Raw genomic sequence first — 17,816 nt, forward strand, 5'->3', positions numbered from 1 at the left:
CCAGTCTTTGGGATAGCACTGTACCCCAACATAAAGAAGCATGTCTTAGTCTTACGTGGACCTACCACCATCATATAGGATTTTTGAATGTTCACTGTCAAATCCATGTCTTCCATGAAGTTGGCAAATGATTCCAACAGGGGCTATGACCCCTTTGCTGTTTTTACCATGAGCATAGTATCATCTGAATTATAAGAGCACCTGCAAACACAGGGCTCCCACATGCAGGCAATTGCAACAGTGTCGATCAAGGCCTATTCCAAACTATTGATATATAAATTAAAAGGAAATAAGGCCAAAATGCAGCCCAGGCTAACCCCCCTTTTGATAAAACATCTATGGGAACATTTGAAATCACTAACATAATGACCCGAAGCAGCGGTATTCATATGTAAATCTCTTAAGACAAGGACAATATCGTGGTCCAATCCCTTGGACAATATAAACCGACATAATTTCCGTCAATTAACTCAATCTAAATGGATAGAATCTGGGTGAATCATAGTGTATTTAGTTAAGATCATAAAAATATTTAAATACTGGTCAACTAATGAACTCCTAGTGCGACAACCAAACTGCACATCTGGTAGGGCATCATTGTCCTCAGCCCACTTCCCCTATCTGTCCAAGAGCATACACCCAACTATCTTCACAACAGAATCAAGGAAAGAAATAAGTCTGTAACACACCGAGTTGTCCCTATCTCCCTTTTTAAAGAATGGGATAGTAAGAGAACAAGCCCATGATGGCGGCCGTCTCTCCCTCACTGCCACATTAGCCAGTGCGGCTAAAACCGGGGCCCATACTTCGGCATCCTCAATGTACATATGCGAGATGTCATTGGGACCAAGGGCCTTCCTCCTAGTTAACCCTGCTATTCCCGTCTTCACTTCCTAAAGGGAGAATACCAATTTGGAAGTCCCAACTAACATCCCCTCCTCCATTCCTTCAGACACATCTTAGATACAAAACACTACTCATAAAAGGAAACCCAACTGTCCTCTGTGATATGTAACCCCAGAAATCAGAGGCCATGAATGCGCTATTTACAAATTTTCCAGAATTTGAAAATGTTTCTTAGGGTACTGGCATTAAGCAGTTCTTCCCATCCCATGTCCCTTAAGACATTCTTCCTCTGCACAAGCTCTTCTCTATATTGGAAATGACTATTTTTCACAAGGGTGGGATCTCCAGGGTTGGTACTCAAAGCATTTATAAGCCACTTTTGTGCTTGGATAGACCCATTATCAAACCATCTGGCCCCTTCCTTGGTGCCACAAGATAACTGGGCCTCCAGAAAACTAGACGTCACTTTGGAAATAAAGGCAAATACCCCAAAACATCCCCAGGCAAACTGCTATCCTCTAGAAAAACACTGAGTTAAAAGCGAGTATATAATGCCCTATAGAATATCAGGGTCCAACTGAGACCATGTCAATCTCCTCCCCTGCCAAATAATGGCAGTAATACCACCTGATCCCACTGGGCATTTTTGAAGCAAGGTGGGCTGACCTAAACACATACACACTGGTTTATTGTCACTGAAGGGGCTCATAGGTATCTCTGTCTTAGTAATTAGTGGGAAGAGCAAAGTACAAACAGTCAATAAATATCTCACAGCCCTGCCCTATAAATGTTGTATATAAGGCTCTCACAGTAGGGACAATCTTCTCCAGGATAAATACTAGATTAAACTCAATCAACAATCTGTTCAGCAAAAAAACTTGAAGTATATGTTCAAGTCAAGTCAGAAATACCTTTATTTTGTTTCAAAGAACCATAAACGTTTCACAATATAAAGAAATATTTACAATTCATGGGGTGTATGTTCAAATTGATGGCTTGATAGTAACATACAGGCTGTAGCCACCTCCTGTTCCCCCTCACCCTGAGATCCCCACACAAAAGGACATTAAAGTCTCTAGCCACCACAATGTCCACTGATAGTATGTTAGTACCCTGCAATTTTCTTAGTAACAACCCCATAACCTGAATGTGCTTAGATTGTTTGGGTGGTATTGAGCATTGTAAAAATGTAACAATGTCAAATAAGAGTGACCAACGGTGGTACGTTTTATACCCTGAGTAGTAGGAACCCCACTGTTTGTCACCTTCAGCTTTCCCTTTATTGCCAAGGATACAAACTGGATTCAAATTTGAGAGACCCAGGACTGACTGGAGAAGCATGTAGAAATAGAAGTATTTTCCCCGACAGATTTGTATATTACTGCATTCCTGAGAGCTGGGAGAAACACACCCTGGAAGAAGAAGAGCCAGGCTCTTTAGTACACTTCAAACAGCTTTTGGTTCAGGGATATGTGACTGGAAAGTGGCCTGGGCACATCTGAGGGAGGAGCTGGTGTAGATAAAAGAATCATAAAAAGTAACGCTGTGGCTTGGTGTAGCATTGTGATGAACATACCACTCTGGCCGACATCCAGATATGACCCTCTAGTCACTCCAATGGCCTGTGTTGTGCTGCTATTAGATTTGGAGTCACTCCTGATGTGATAGATTGCTTTCTGGTGAAAAAGCAGGATAGATATTGGGGAAGCACTCCTCCAATACTAACTTCAAAGCCTCTAAATCACATTTTGTGTTTGTAAATGGACTATAGGAAGGGGAGCTTGATGCCCCCAAAATTGTCAAATGTCAAACAGTCAGTTGGGCTGTGGAGGAGGGTAGCTCTGTAATACTTCTGCCTGTGATGGAGGATAAGGCCTGCCAGCCTCCCAACTGGGTATTGGGACATCACTAAAGGAATCCAAGACCACTTACCCCTGGAGCTTGGAGCACCCTTCAATGTCTGTTTTGCAAGATCAATGTGCCCAATGAAGATCAGGAGAGTGCTTGGAGGGAGAGTGTTTCAGACGGGATCCTGGCAAGGCGATCACCACAGTGAGAAGTGAGTAAATAGTTGCTGCAATAATTGGGCCGTAGCCCATGTGCAGAGTGAAGTTGGTGACTCCGTATGTCATAAGGGGCCGCTGTGAACATTACTGTCATGCCAATCGCGGCTTTAGCCTATGTTCAGAGTGAAGTCAGTGACCCCGTTTGTCAGAGGGCGCTATCATGATGATTACTGTCACGCCGATGGGGCCATAGTCCATGTGCTAAGTGAAGCCAGGGACCCTGTTTGCTATAGTGATTTCCGTGAAAACAAATGTACTGCCATGCTGATCGAGCTGTTGCCAGTGTGTGGATTAAGGTCATTGACACCATACACCGGATGGGGAAACTGCGAAGAACAAGGGACGTTGCCTAGTTGAGCTATTGTCGAGGTGAGAGGGTGCTGTGCTGACATGTGCGGGCTTGAGCTCCAACAGAGGATCAAAAGCCAAGTGACTGTCTCCCCCACCAGGAGGATCAGAGGAACTTACTGCCTCACCGGAGGAAGCACCATGGAAGCCTTTCCTCTGTCCATGCAGAGCTGAGTTCTACTCACCATCAGCATCTGCTGCAGCCCTCTGCAACGTATGATGCAGAAATGCTTCTAAGGACTCCAGTAGAGCAACCCCTGTAGGAGCTTAGAAGACTAATTCGTAAGGCGCCAGAGAACTTTGTTCTGCTACATAGTGCTTTGGGTGCTGGAACATGTTTGACTTTTGGAAGAGTCGGAGTGGGACTCCTGAGACTCTGATTACTATGGGGGCTTCACTTGAATGTCACCTATAGCGAATGGGGAATAGCAACTACCAGTAGTGAGAGGTAAGTGGACTCAAGGACCCATTTTTGAACACTAGAGCCCTAACTTCATGAGACTGTGTGTATTATTTGTGTATGCCATGTTATACTTTGTGATTGTATATAAATGCAAGGATTTGTATGGACAATCATTTATTGCTGCTATTGAACATATTTTGAGTTGTTAGACTGTGTTCACCTGATGCATCTACCTAGCCCCTGAAAAGCCTTGGGCGGCTCGACCTACACTACTATTGACAGACAAGTGCTGAAGGGGTACTAGGCTTAGCTGATCAGGATCAATAGAAACCCGAGCTCCAGGACATCAGGAGTAAAAGGCCTTAACCCATATGGATGGTCCCAGTAGCTCCTGCTTGCCCCCAGCCCTCTGAAAGGTGTTATGACACCCATGTGCCATGTGTTTTCAGAAAATTACTGAAATCATACACAAATCACCCACTCTTCAAGTGGTTGTCAATTTAAGTATTTAGTAACTCACCCTTTCATTCAGCATTTGTGTGAATACATGTATTAATGTGTAAAAGTGCATCCGTGAATATGTGTGACTGTGCTTGCTTGTGTCTGGGTAGAACATATGACATTACAACGCAAACATTTACAACGCATGCTTTTACAATGCAGTTTTTACATTGCAACTACCATTACATTGCATGTTTTTACAACGCATGCCATACTACGCATTTTTAGAAACTACCTTTACAACGCATTCAATTACAATGTATACCATTACAAAGCATAATACTTTTAGGGTAACAGTAGGGTAAGTGTTGGATAGTGTAGGGGTAAAAAATACTTTTCCCACTCCAGTGAGTGCAATAGTAGGGTAAGTGTTGGATAGTGCAGGGGTAAAAATTACTATTCCCACTCGAGTGCGTGTAACAGTAGGGTAAGTGTTGGATAGTTTAGGGGTAAAAATCACTATTCCCATATACCCCCAAGCCCATACCCACCCTAAAACAAAAACAATCACCATTACTTACCTTATAAAGCGTTGTAATGGCATGCCTGGTATTGGTATGCATTGTAATCGCATGCGTTGTAATGGTATGCAATGTAATGGCATGCGTTGTAGTGACATGCATTGTAATGCCTGCGTTGTAATGGCATGCAATGTAAATGCAGTCATGTTGTAAAGGTAGTGTGTTGTAATGACTGCATTGCAATGGTTGTTTAAAGTCTGTGTGTATTGCTGCAATACGCAGACGAATGGAACATCATGAAAGTAGAAAGACATATGCTACAGTAATGACATCTAGTGAAAGTACTTGCATGGGATGGCATTACAAATCATACGAATGGCCAATGCACAATATTGTACTTTTCCATTTAATAGAGCTAACATTTAGAATTCCAAGATTTCAATGATATCAAAGTCATAATACGGTGTGAGTATTGTCTGGATGAGAATCCTGACTCTTGGAGTCATTCCTTCAATTGACATATATGCACACTGAATCTTTAAGAATGGATAATAAAATATTGATGACTTACAATCAAGGCCTGTATTGATTCCAAAACTGCTATTGTCCTTTCCTTTGCTTTTTCCGGATCCTTAAAGAGAAAGATAAGAGAGTTGACTATCCAGAAAATAAAGAATAAAATTACATTTTTGCAATGCATAGCTATACTTATACATAATATTATAAAGAGGGAAGAGGGAGAGATACCAGGAAAGATAAAAAGTAATCAGATACGTATTTTCTGAGAGAGTTTTGGTGATTTATGCATTTGCCTTTATATGAATACTTCATCCTGATTGGGGTACTAGACATGTTCCAATATGGATTGTGGAGCTGATATCATTGTTTTCTTTGTGAATAATTTATGCGAGTATTTCAATTTCTATTTATATATGTGAATTTAACTTGCATCACTTTATTATAAGCTTCAATATCACTGGGATATTTTTTTTTAGTTCTTTATTCACTAATCAGTGTTGTTTATCTATGAGAAAATGGTACTCTATTTGTTCTACTGTGGTAGTTTAATGTATCATTTAAGCATTTGAAATCAGACATGGCTCCATGTGATTAAGATTCGGTGGAGCTGAAATACTTCATAGGATATAAATGTCTGTACCACCATGGAATTTGTTTTTACACACACACACACGCATTTCACACACAAAAAAACTAAATTACACATCAGTTATAGTTAGTGAAGCTTTTGTTAGGTTGGGTGTACAAACCTAAATTAAGCTACACAAACATTAAAAATTCAATAGTTATACTTGCCTCTTAAATGAATTATTTATGCAATACGTACACACTCAGTCAGTCAGTCGGTCAGTCATTATAACTTTAATTTGACACCGAGGGGCCGATTCCAATCCTGGAAAAAATGTCCCCGTATGAATCGTATCCGGATTTTTTTCCGTACGAATCGTACAAGTGCCGTACAAACTGCCAAGTAAGATTCGTATGGGAAAAAGTCCATACGAATCGCATTGGGAACATTTCCCCACACGTCCTCGGGTCGGAAAATGTGTCCGACATGTCCCCGGACGATTTACCGTACAAATGTGAAAAGTGAAGTCCGAGCGCGCAAGTACGATCCGTCCCGTGCGTCCGATGTTACAACCGTATGGAAAAAACACCGTACGGACCGAACTCCCATAGCAACCATGGAGACATGTGCCCGTATACGTGCTGAACCCCCCCAGCCCCTGTAAGTACGCGCCGAACCCCCCCAGCCCCCATAAGTACGCGCCAAACCCCCCCAGCCCCCGTAAGTACGCGCTCAACCCCCCCCAGCCCCCGTAAGTACGCGCCGAACCCCCACTCGTGTATGTACACCCCCATACGTACGGACCGTACCCCCACCCGTGTATGTACACCAGTGTACGTACGCCCGTACCCCCACCCGTGTATGTACACCAGTGTACGTATGCACCGTACCCCCACCCGTGTATGTACGGCACAAACCCCCAGTGCACATACACGGGTGGGGGTACGGTGCGTACGTACACTGGTGTACAAACACGGGTGGGGGTACGGTGCGTACGTACGGGGGTGTACATACACGGGTGGGGGTACGGTGCATACGTACGGGGGTGTACATACACGGGTGGGGGCTCGGCGCGTACTTACGGGGGCTTGGGGGGCTTTGGCGCGTACTTACGGGGGCTGGGGGGGTTCGGCGTGTACTTACGGGGGCTGGGGGGGGTACGGCGCGTACCGGGCCCCCTATTCTGGTCGTTTCGCGGGGTACTTCGCTTTCCCGGCACTTTTTGGGTGCCGTAAAAATATTGCCGTCCGGACTGCTGTGGGTACGAATCGTACTTCCTGGTTCGTGAAACGCAGGCTGCATGCATCCCGACGTCACGTCGGCGCTTTCCCGGATCACATTTGTATGTTAATTTTCGTCGGTCGGTGTTTTGTACGATTCGTACGAAAATAGTATTTCCGTGCGAATCGTACTTGCATATTTGTAAAGTGTTACAATCGGGTACGAGTCGGACGGAGAAAATGCTCCGTCCGATGGTTCGTACCCGGTTTCTCCAGGATCGGAATCGGCACCTAAATATGGCATAAAAAGTATTTTAAGAACAATTGAGCAATTACAATATGAATATTAAAATATCGAATGATGTGCAGAGCGTTAGCAATGTTAAAATTGTACAAATTGTAAAATGTATCTCATAATTATGACATTCATCCTTTGCATCGCCCCTCTCTCTATGTAAACAAACAATCATCCATGTTCAATTAATGTGCTATTATATTTCTTCTTCTTATGGCAGACAGGAGGAATGAGGCTACACAATATCAAACAAAAGGGTGTGACAATAGTTGAAGATAATACAACGCTGGGTGTCTTTGGCTAAAATTGAGATTACGCATGAGTGGTAGAATATATCTTTTCCTTTCATCCACGTATAAGTCACAAAAGAACAGGAAATTGAGGTCATTCTGGGAGGATTGACCATCACATAGACAAGGTGGCAGTGCATTACTAGAATATGTGTTGGCAGAATTGCCTAGCATCAAGGGAATACATTGCAACCGGATTTGCAGCAGTATGTATCTATGCTGATAGTTGGAGACTGATGTTAAATATGAAAATATGAAATCATCTATCCTCTGTGTTAAAAGGTATTGGTTTCAGGCAATCTTTTACAATGTCCCTGGTTAGATTGAGTTTTTCTTTTTTCCAGACTGAATGCCAAAGTAAGATAGGGACAATTCGAATCCGGTCTGTAATATAGGCGAAATTACATTTGCAGTTTATATTATATGAAGAGCAGGGTTGTGGAAGAGAACCTAGTCTCCGCAAAAAGTTATCCTCTAAAATTTGGAGTTTAGATATATCACATAGGCCCAATATAGCTGCCCCATATGTTGCAACTGACACTACCTTTGCCTGGTAAATCTTTTTTATAGTGTCAGTTGGTTTTGAACCAAGTCTTTGTATAAAGCTGAAGAGCCCTCCAATGGTTCTTTCCATTTGCAGGCCCCTGTTGATTACCATACTTTGCCAATTATTCTCCTGGTCAAACGTCACCCCCAGGTAATTAAAAAGAGTCCACAACCTCAAGCGTTTCCCCTTTGATACACATTTTGGGATAATTCTTAAACTTTTTGCCTGCAACAAGAACAAAAGACTTTGATTCATTATATTTTAGGGCCAGGTTCCCAATAAAGTTTGTATAATCCCCTATAAGTTTTTTAACTGCACTGCCGGTATGTGCACCAAGTCATCTGCATAATGCAGGATGCAAATAGGGGATGAGTTACAGTGGGGACGTCCCTAGTGGATCCCTTCAGGGTCTTCATGTGTAAGGCAAATAAAAATGGGGCAAGAACGCATCCCTGTCTTACTCCTCGGGTAATGTTAAAAGTGTCTCATGCACTCACCCTCTCTACCATATCTGATGCAAGCAGTAGTGTCAGCATACATACCATGGATAACATTGCATATTGTTACTTCGGCTTCCATTTCTTCCATAACACTTCACAACTTGGAATGGACAACAAAATCGAAGGAGGCCAACTGGTCCACTAAGGCCATGTACAAATGGCCGGTCTTGATTGTGATATATTTAGCTATGATCAAATTAAGATTTAGACATTGGTCGAATGTTCCCTTTCCTTGTCTGACCCTATATTTTGAGGGAATTATGATATTCCTTTCAGAAGCCCAGTCCTCCAATCTGTTTAAAAAGAAGCCAGCCCAATAATTTGGCCGTAGAATCCAATAACAAGATTGGTCTGTAGATTTTTGGGGTGGCCATATCCCGTTTAAAAAAAATAGGTATTATACCTGTCTTCTTCCAAGAGGGTAATACACCCATCCTTATTATGACATTAAAACATTAGTAAGGAGTGGGTCCCAAAGTTCCTGGTTATCTAGGAAGAAATCTACTGGGACTCAATCAGGGCCCGGTGCTTTTAGCCTAGTGCACTGTGTCAAGGCATGATTTATTAATTCAAGATTAAATGGTAGGAGGCTTTGTAAGAGGTGTAGGCAAAGTGGGTACCTCACCATCATTTCTAAATACTGTTTTGAAGTGGGCCACCAAGATATCTTTCGGTACATGCATATCTAGGGTAATGTCTGTATTTACTATTACAAAATTTGCATTGATTACACTCCAGAACCCTTTGCTATCTAGCATTACGGCTGTTTTTCGTAATTTCTCCCATTCCTCCTTTTTCAATGCCCGTACTCTTGCTGATCTTGCCGATTTGTATTTATAGCAAAGGGATCTCACCAGGGTGATGTCTCGTGAGATCGATCGCAAAGCCGTATGGAGTAATCTTAGGGCTTTTGAACAAACACCAATAAACTACCTTGCCTACCTTTGTGGGTTGTGTGTTTTTGGACAAAAAATACTTTCATTTGATTTCCACTAAAATGTGATTAAAGGCTAAAAGTGTTGTTATATCAAATGGATTTAAATCAAAAGCACTAATAAATGTCTTCTTTCATTTTAAACAGAACAACTCCAATAAAATGTTGGGTATTAACGTTTTCCAATTTTAGAGTGACTCAATTTTTCTTACCAATAAGGGGTCGAGGTAAAGGATTCTGAGTGGATTTTGGTCATTGGGCAAATTGGATATATGTAGTGATCGCCGTATGGTCAATAAAAGCATAAAAAGTTATTTTTGTATGCAAGAAACATGCTCTAATAATCGCAGAGGTCAGTAAATAGTCCTATACTGAGTAGTAGGACCCAGAAGAGAACGTAGAATGTAACTGGCCTGTGGTATCGTTGTGGGGGTTAATAATCTCAAGATTGAGGGTTATTAGTAGTTTATTAAGACAATATCCATACTCATTATGTTTAAAATGAAGAGGCCTCTCCCCATAATTATCAATCATATTGCAGGCTGTAGTGGCCATCTGCCTACAGTTATGGGAAATAAAATCACACACCCGGTTTATTTCAAGGTTTTTGGGATGGGAATTAATGAGCAGGTTAATATCCCTTTCCAGGGGGGAAAATAATGTTGGCATATTAATACCTAAGTTGTTGTTGTTGTAGAAATTGATAATAATCCAATAGCACCAGTCCTGCTCTTTAGATACTTCACATAATAGTAGTTGATAGTACGGTGAGGTGGCTACAAACATCTTTATCTTAGGTCTCACTGCATTAGACACAAGGGTTAATAGTCCCCCACTGTGTCGACCAGCAGCAGAGGGTGGTGTAAGGGTGAGGTAGAAGGACTAGCCATCTATATGGATGTCACCAATTTCCCATGTTTCTTGGAAGCATTTGATATCATGCTGTAGTACCAATGCTAGCTAATCAGGGTCAGCTCTTTTCTGATTATAGTCCGCTTTATTCCAGGACATAATTTTTAAGTAGTTTAAATCATTAACTATTTATTGCTATGTTGTTGGTATTATCTGGATCAGATGGTGTTTTTAAGGAATTGTTTAGTCAGTCGCATGCTTCCAGATTTCGTAGTGTTGCAAACCTGTTATAAAGGGGTATTGCAGAATTCATATGGACAAATGAGTGAGTTGAAAAGGCACTTTCACTTGACACAGCACTCCTTTCTAACCGACACATCTTACAATGCACAACCAAATGTTGAAATTAGCATTTACACACCATGTTCATATTACTGTACACCATACTTTCCACTCAAATGTATACTTACACACCACCTTTCAGGTAATATCATTCACGCACTTCCGTACACAGTCTTGTCACCTCACTCGCCACACTACATGAACTATAGCTCACCCCTTCTCCATGCACTACCTACACCCTTGGATATTACCTAAGTTATAGCCTGTGAAGTTATTGGAGAACATAAAACACTTATGACATGAGAAATTATATTTCTAGCCAGAACACAGTGCATGGTAGAGAGGCGAGTAATAGTTAATGTAGTGTGGCAAATAGCTGTAGCTGTACTCTGTATTTATAGTTGCAGAAATTCCGCGAACACGCGGAATTGCTTGTTCGCGATGCTTTTTTCCTGTTCACAGTTGCTGTTTGCGTGCTCGGGGAGAAATATCTCGCGAACACGCATTTTGAGAACGCGAACAAGAAAAAATTTCGCGAAGTCGCGGAAAGTAGAATTTTGGGCAATTTCGCGTTCTCCGCGGAACGCAAAATTACCGAAATTCCGCAAATTCCACGAGCGGAACGGAATTTACCGCCCAGGCCTAGTTGTAATGCAGCCTGCATTGCAAACAGGGAAGTGTGCATGACTGCTTTGGGCGGCTTGAGAGGGCCAACCAAACAGTCATTGCACACTTGAGTGGGCATACCACCCCGCCCTTGACCTGCTCCGTGAGTAGAGCAGCCCCACACACCCTCCTGCCAGCAAAGTAAATATAGCATGAGTACATCAGAAAATCATGTTATGTTTTCTCTTCTTGCACTGCTTGAAAGCAGTGGGGTGACGCTTTTCTGCCACAGGGGAGGACCCGCCACAGGGGGTGGTCACCCACAGGTGCTTGGCCTGGGGCCGATTCGACACCCGGACCTTCTCCACTACATGTCCCGCCTTCTCCTCACCTGGACATTGGCATCGTTGCGCAATCTGCAGCACTCTCTCCAACAGCCAGCAGGACTCACCCAGCAAGAGCCTCAGCCAGGTGGTATTTCACAAGCCTCGGTATAGCAGTCACCACCAAGTCCACTGGGGAACCTCCCAATGCAGGTGATGCAAGAGGGCCCCATTAGGTGTGAAATTGCAGCGCTCCTGCCACACATTTTTGGTGCAGCTCAGTGGCCTCACCCTCCCCAGCGTCCAGCCAGTGCAACATACTCCGGCCTGTGATGCAGAGAGGCACGGGCCACCATTGGTAATCTCCTCCATGCATCCCAGTGTGGTGGTGGTGCGTGGTATGAGATGCAGACCTCCCTATGTTGGTACGTAGGAGCACCTCTACCAATCACAGCTCAAATAGGCACCAGGCAGTCTTCTCACACAGGTCAGCAATGTGTCTCCGTGAGACCTGGCAGACTTCACCACCAGGTAAGGTTGATTGCCTATGCCTCAATGTCTACCGCCATGGCCCAGCAAATCCACAGCACCTCTGCATCCTACTCCAGGTCCCATGTGCAGGCCCAGCGAGGCCTCCGGACCCCAGAGACTGGCTGGCCTTTCAAGGTTTTAGATGCTATGGTGTTGCAAGGAGTGCGCAATATTAAGTGATGCATCATGTGTTTTCCCCAGCGATGCACCTCTTTCCATGATTGTAGCCCTGCATTTCCTCTTCCTCTGGGACTCTGGCTGGTGATCCTGGCTGCTGGTGGACTTTGGGGGATTGTTGATCTGTGCTGCACTTGGTCCTAGCTGCTGCATTCTGCATTCCATTGTTATTGTTTCCTATTTTTACTTGGAGGTGGACTTATAGGCTATTTTTGCCTTTAGAAGCAAAAAAAAAGTCACATTGGGCTGCCTAACGTGAGTTTTTTTGCTGCTATTGGGCCTTTCGTCAGTTTTCACCCACTAACATCAGAATTTGTATCGCCTTCACACTAGTAATAGTGGCAGTTTTCACCGTGGCTACCTGAAACTATCTCCATTTAGCGACATATTGTAAATACATCACTAACAGGGTGATAGTTTTTGGTGATAGGCCGCGTTAAGAAAACTTCTGCTAACTAGCGTTAGCGTTAGTTAGCGGCTGTTCTTGTACAAATACCCCTGAGTTTTGTGTTTTGGTTTGTGTTTGGTATATTGAAGTAAGCGTATGTAGTTATATAGCTAGCTTAACTGCATATTTAAAACTGCAGGATAACATAAAAACTGTTTTTGTATTATGTGTAAGTCAGGAGTAAAGTAGTTGGTGTGTTGGCTAGAATAAAATTGTAAATATCCTTTTTTTACAGAACAATATCTACATAACTACAAACAGTTAGAATGCCTACAAAAACTTGGAGTGAAAAGCAACACAAGCAACTAGAGGGTCTATGCAGAACCAAGACACAAAAGGGGCAAAATGTAGAATAAGTGGTGAAAGAAAAAAGATCTACTAGTAAGAGAACAAAGACATTTCTTTAAAATGTACGCAGCCATTTGCTAAGATTACAAAATAATGAAAGTAAAAACCAAACTATGATAAAGAATAAGAGTGGAAAAATTGTATGGTGCAAGGACAGGAAATAATGTAACAAAGGTGGACAAATCTTAACCAAGAGACAGAATCAGTTTAAGGAAATAAGAACCAGGATGTTTTGTATTGGAATGGTTGTAAATCTACTGAAAAATATGAAGAAGTTCAGTAGAAGGAGAGAGGCACTGAAGCAGAAAGAAATATTTGAGGGAAAAGTGATAAGGCCTTAGCTTTGAAGAGAAATCTTTATATTTGGATTATAAATAGAATGAAGACTTGTTAAAATTGTGTTGTGTATGAGGAGACAAAACCAGAAGAAAAGATTAGTGAATATAAACAACTTTTGTATAGGTTTTAGTGGGGAATATATACATACTTCTAGCATAGAGCATTTATTTGATGAAGCAAGCTATCTCCAGGATAACACATTAGTTCATGCTATTGATAAAACAGGACAATATTATGAAATGAAGAATGGCACTCCTATAGTGAAAGAGGTGATTGTACCTAGAAATGTAACACAAGTTATTGCAGAAGAGGTACAGGGATCGCACAATAAGACCCCTATATACAAATGGAATTGTAGTACTGTTTGTAGTATTTGACAGCAGTCCATTGATATATTAAGAATATTTCTACTTATCTTTCAAAGGTGAAGTTTCAAACACAAAATAAGTACTTTACAAGTATTGGATCCTTGTAAGGTTATACAGCTTACAAATTTACAGGGACAGTACCTTGCATGTTTATCAAGGAAAGTGTGCCAAAGCACCTTTTATCTTTTCAGGATGATAGCTATACACCACTCAACAATGCAACCTTTTGTTAGGAGGCTGTACTTTGTGAAAACTCCTGCTTTATGTTTAGAAGAATTGAAGAGGGCACTTTTGCATGGTAATGTGGCAGAGGTGAGAAAGGTTTGTGATGATGCCCAGTTTTGTTTCTTTGGTCCAGAACAGGACACTAGGGAAAATTAAGAGTTGATAATAGGAGGAGCTGCAGAACAGGACACAGGTACTACAGTTGATAGTTTTGAAGATGTGATTACAAGATTTAAGACAGTGTGCTCAGAAAAAAACAGAGTATGTTTTTTTATGTTGTCAAAGCACTCACTACAAGATTCAAAGACAGACTATTGTCTTGTATTTAAAAAGTGAAAAAGAAGATAATGATAACTGGCAAAAGTTTGGATAGTGGGGGGAAAGCAGGGAAAGTCAAAGGGTACATAGCACCTCAAGCAGAATGTCAAAGCAAAAACTGCTGTACAAAGACCTGCTTCAGATTTAACAGAACAAGTCCTGCCACTAGCATGAATCAGAGTGATTGCTATGGCCTGGCAAAGTATAGTTGACGTGGGCACAGAAATCAACTATAACAATTTAATAGGTAGAAAGTCCTTTGTACATCAGGCCCATTGTTTTGTTATTTTGCAGAAATAAACGCATGTGCTGGGTTTATTTCTAAAGAACAAAATGCTGGGATTTTGCCAAATTATGGCAGCCATCCAGATTCAGGCTTGCAAAAAGTACTTCCATCACATTAGCAGAAGCAATTTATTTGAAGAGATCTCCAACAACATGTGGCATGAAGGGCACTCCTCTACCAGGGTGGGGGGGTCAGCAACCTGTGCAATCCCAAATCAATCCCTTCTTTTGTTAAAAGTATAAAAAACATACATTTGTGTAAAGGCCATCCATTAATTTTATTATCCCTGTCATGCTTGATTTCTAATCGCTATGATCTGAGGCACCATTTCAAATAAAGTTAGAGACTGTACGTAAATAGAAGTAAATAAAAATCAAACTTACTTTCTCCTCAAGTGCGCAGCCGAGCTCGCTGAGCTTGCACAATAACTGTTGGAGGGTAGGGCCTAACTACAAAAGAGATGAAGAAACAAAGTGGTCAGAAGAATTCTCCAAACATTATATGAAACAGTTTGTTTGTTCAATGACTTTACCTTGCAACATTATTGGTACTTTTTATTCTTCATGTTTTGCAAAACCTTTTTTTTTTTTATTTCAGAAACAGGTACTTAAAGTGTTTTTTGCTTTTGATGAGCACAGATTTTGCTGCCTGCATGTTGGGTTTGCTCCTAGTATTTGACTCCCAAGACCACCATGAATTCCTAATTTGTGTTTGAAATGTGGCTAAAGTAACGCAAATTAGCAGTATAAAGCTACTTTGGGCGACTTTCTGTTAAATTCATTCAAATGGATGGTACATATACATTTACAATTAACCAGCCATGAGTTTTGATGTAAAAACCTATCTACTTACAGTGGTAGACTATGTTTTGAGATAAAAACGTATGCCTCTTAAAGTAAGTGTAAGGTAAGAGAAAAGTTTACTTTTCTCGATACTTTTCAAACTTTGCTTGTGTGCTGGAAAGTACTGCACAACTACAAAGAGGGAAACGTATTAAAGCATGATTTTCTTCTGAAACAATCGCCTTCCAGTACAAAACAAATGCTTCAAGGAACACGCACACTTTTTCACTATGGTGCTGGAAAGATCAAGCACTGTTTTTGCCTTTCCCATTGCCGCAACACTGGTCAGCAGCTTTATGTGCTGCTCTGTATTTTGTCAAAATTGTGTAAGTCTACCTCAAAATGAGGATCTATATCTGAAACTGCCAGAACACTTCTGAACCTTTCTCAAAATTCATGATGTAAGAGAAGATCCTGAATGATTTAGACTGCAGGAAAAGTTTACCATGACCAGAAAATCGAAACAACATCTGATTAATAGGAAGGTGAATTGCCCATAAACCACTTTGTATGCAGTTTTCTCTAAATAATAATACTGAAAGAGCATTTCTGTTCCCACCTATAAACAATTCTGTCAGAGATCTAGAGGCGTCGATCCCTTATTGTCGCATGCATTTCTGTAGAGTTGGGAATTAGATGGGACCCATTCAGATACATCTCTCTGTTCTCTGGTATGATGACCTGTGACCATGAAAAGTAAATCTGCAACGCAAGAATGTTCCTGAGATTTATTCAGCTAAATTTGAGGATTGCAGGGGATTCTGGGTAGAAAAAATGTTGGGGGATTTTTGCAAGCCATACTTCCCTGGACTACCCTTAGTATCTGGTTTTCAGAGATTTCTGGGGTTGGTAGGTTTCCCTAGATGGCAGACAAACTCAGGTGAACCCCTTGCAAAACTAGGTTGCTTTGTAATAGGCTACTTTGATGTCTCCACAATAAGCTTTGGGCCCTTCCCTGCCATGGGCACTTAGCCCACCTACACAAATGAGGTACCATTTGTATTGGGACACTTTTGGGAATGCCGGGTGGGCAGATGTTTGTGGATGCACACAGATCCAGAACTTTCCATACCAGAAATGTGACGAATATGAGATTTTTTTTAGCAAAATTTGAGGTTTGCAGTAGATTCTGGGAAGAAAATGTTGGAAGATCCATACAAGCCATACCTCCCTGGACTCCCTTGGGTATCTAGTTTTCAGAAATTTCTGGGTTTGGTAAGATTCCCTAGATGACCACCAAGCCGTGGAAAAAAATCCAGGTGGCTGTGGCCCCCTTGTAAAACCATGGCGTTTTGTGATAGGTAATTTTGATGTCTCCTTCCCTGCCGTGGAATGACTTTGGGGAATGCGGGGTAGGTGAAAATGTAAGGATGCACGCAGATTTCAGAACGTTCCATCATAGTAATGTGAGGAAAGTGTGTTATTTTTGACATAGTTTGAGGTTTGCAAGGGTTTCAGGGTAACATAATCTAGTGAAAGTCACACAAGTCACCCCATCCTGGATTCGCCTAGGTGTCTAGTTTGCAAAAATGTATAGGTTTGCTAGGTTTCCCCCAGGTGCTGCAGCACCTGGGGGTGCAAAAAGAGGTTCCATTTTAAGTGGAAAAATGTGATGTCTCCATGTTGCTTTTTGGGCTGTTTCCAGCCATGGGCACTAGGTCTATCCACACAAGTGAGGTACCATTTTTATGGAGAGAATGTTGGGAATAAGGGAAGCATGGAAGTTTGTAGATCCATGCAGATTCCAGAACTTTCCATCACAGAAATATGAGGAAAATGTGCTATTTTTGACACATTTTAAGGTTTGCACGGTATTCTGGGTAACAGAACCTGGTGAGAGTCACACAAGTCACCCCATCCTGGATTCCCATGGGTGTCTAGTCTTAAAAAATGTATAGGTTTGAAAGGTTTCCCTAGGTGTCGCGGGTGCAAGAGTACAAAATCCACAGCTAAGCACATTGCAAAAAATGGGTCAGTTTCACTGGAAAAATGTGTTGTGTCCACGTTGTGTTTTGGGGCGTTTCCTGTTGCGGGCCCTAGGCCTACCCACTCAAGTGATGTATCACTATTATTGAGAGACATTGGGAAATGTTAGGTGTGTGTAAGTTTGTGGATCCATGAAGATTCCAGAACTTTCTATCACAGAAATGTGAGGAAAATGTGTTTTTTTTCACAAAGTTTTAGGTTTGTAAGGAATTTTGGGTAACAGAACCTGCTGAAAGCCACGTACATCACCCCATCAGTTTTTCTCCTGGGTGTCAAATTTTTAAAAATGTAAAGGTTTGCTAGTTTTTTCTAGGTGCTGGCTGAGCT

At 41.8% G+C, this 17,816-nt stretch overlaps 1 protein-coding gene across 1 annotated transcript in view; it reads right to left on the minus strand.

Moving 5' to 3' along the window:
• The window catches only part of LOC146811157 (uncharacterized), a 209,535-nt gene that overhangs the window by 176,960 nt on the left and 14,759 nt on the right, over positions 1-17,816 (minus strand). Inside the window, exons 3-4 of the mRNA XM_085618219.1 lie at positions 15,045-15,110; positions 5,197-5,256 (exon numbers count right to left, since the gene is read on the minus strand). Of these exons, the coding sequence (XP_085474345.1) occupies positions 5,197-5,256; positions 15,045-15,110 (126 nt within the window). The remainder of the gene's footprint in view (positions 1-5,196; positions 5,257-15,044; positions 15,111-17,816) is intronic.

Source organism: Triturus cristatus, chromosome 7 (assembly GCF_964204655.1).
Source record: "Triturus cristatus chromosome 7, aTriCri1.1, whole genome shotgun sequence".
NCBI lineage: Eukaryota > Metazoa > Chordata > Amphibia > Caudata > Salamandridae > Triturus > Triturus cristatus.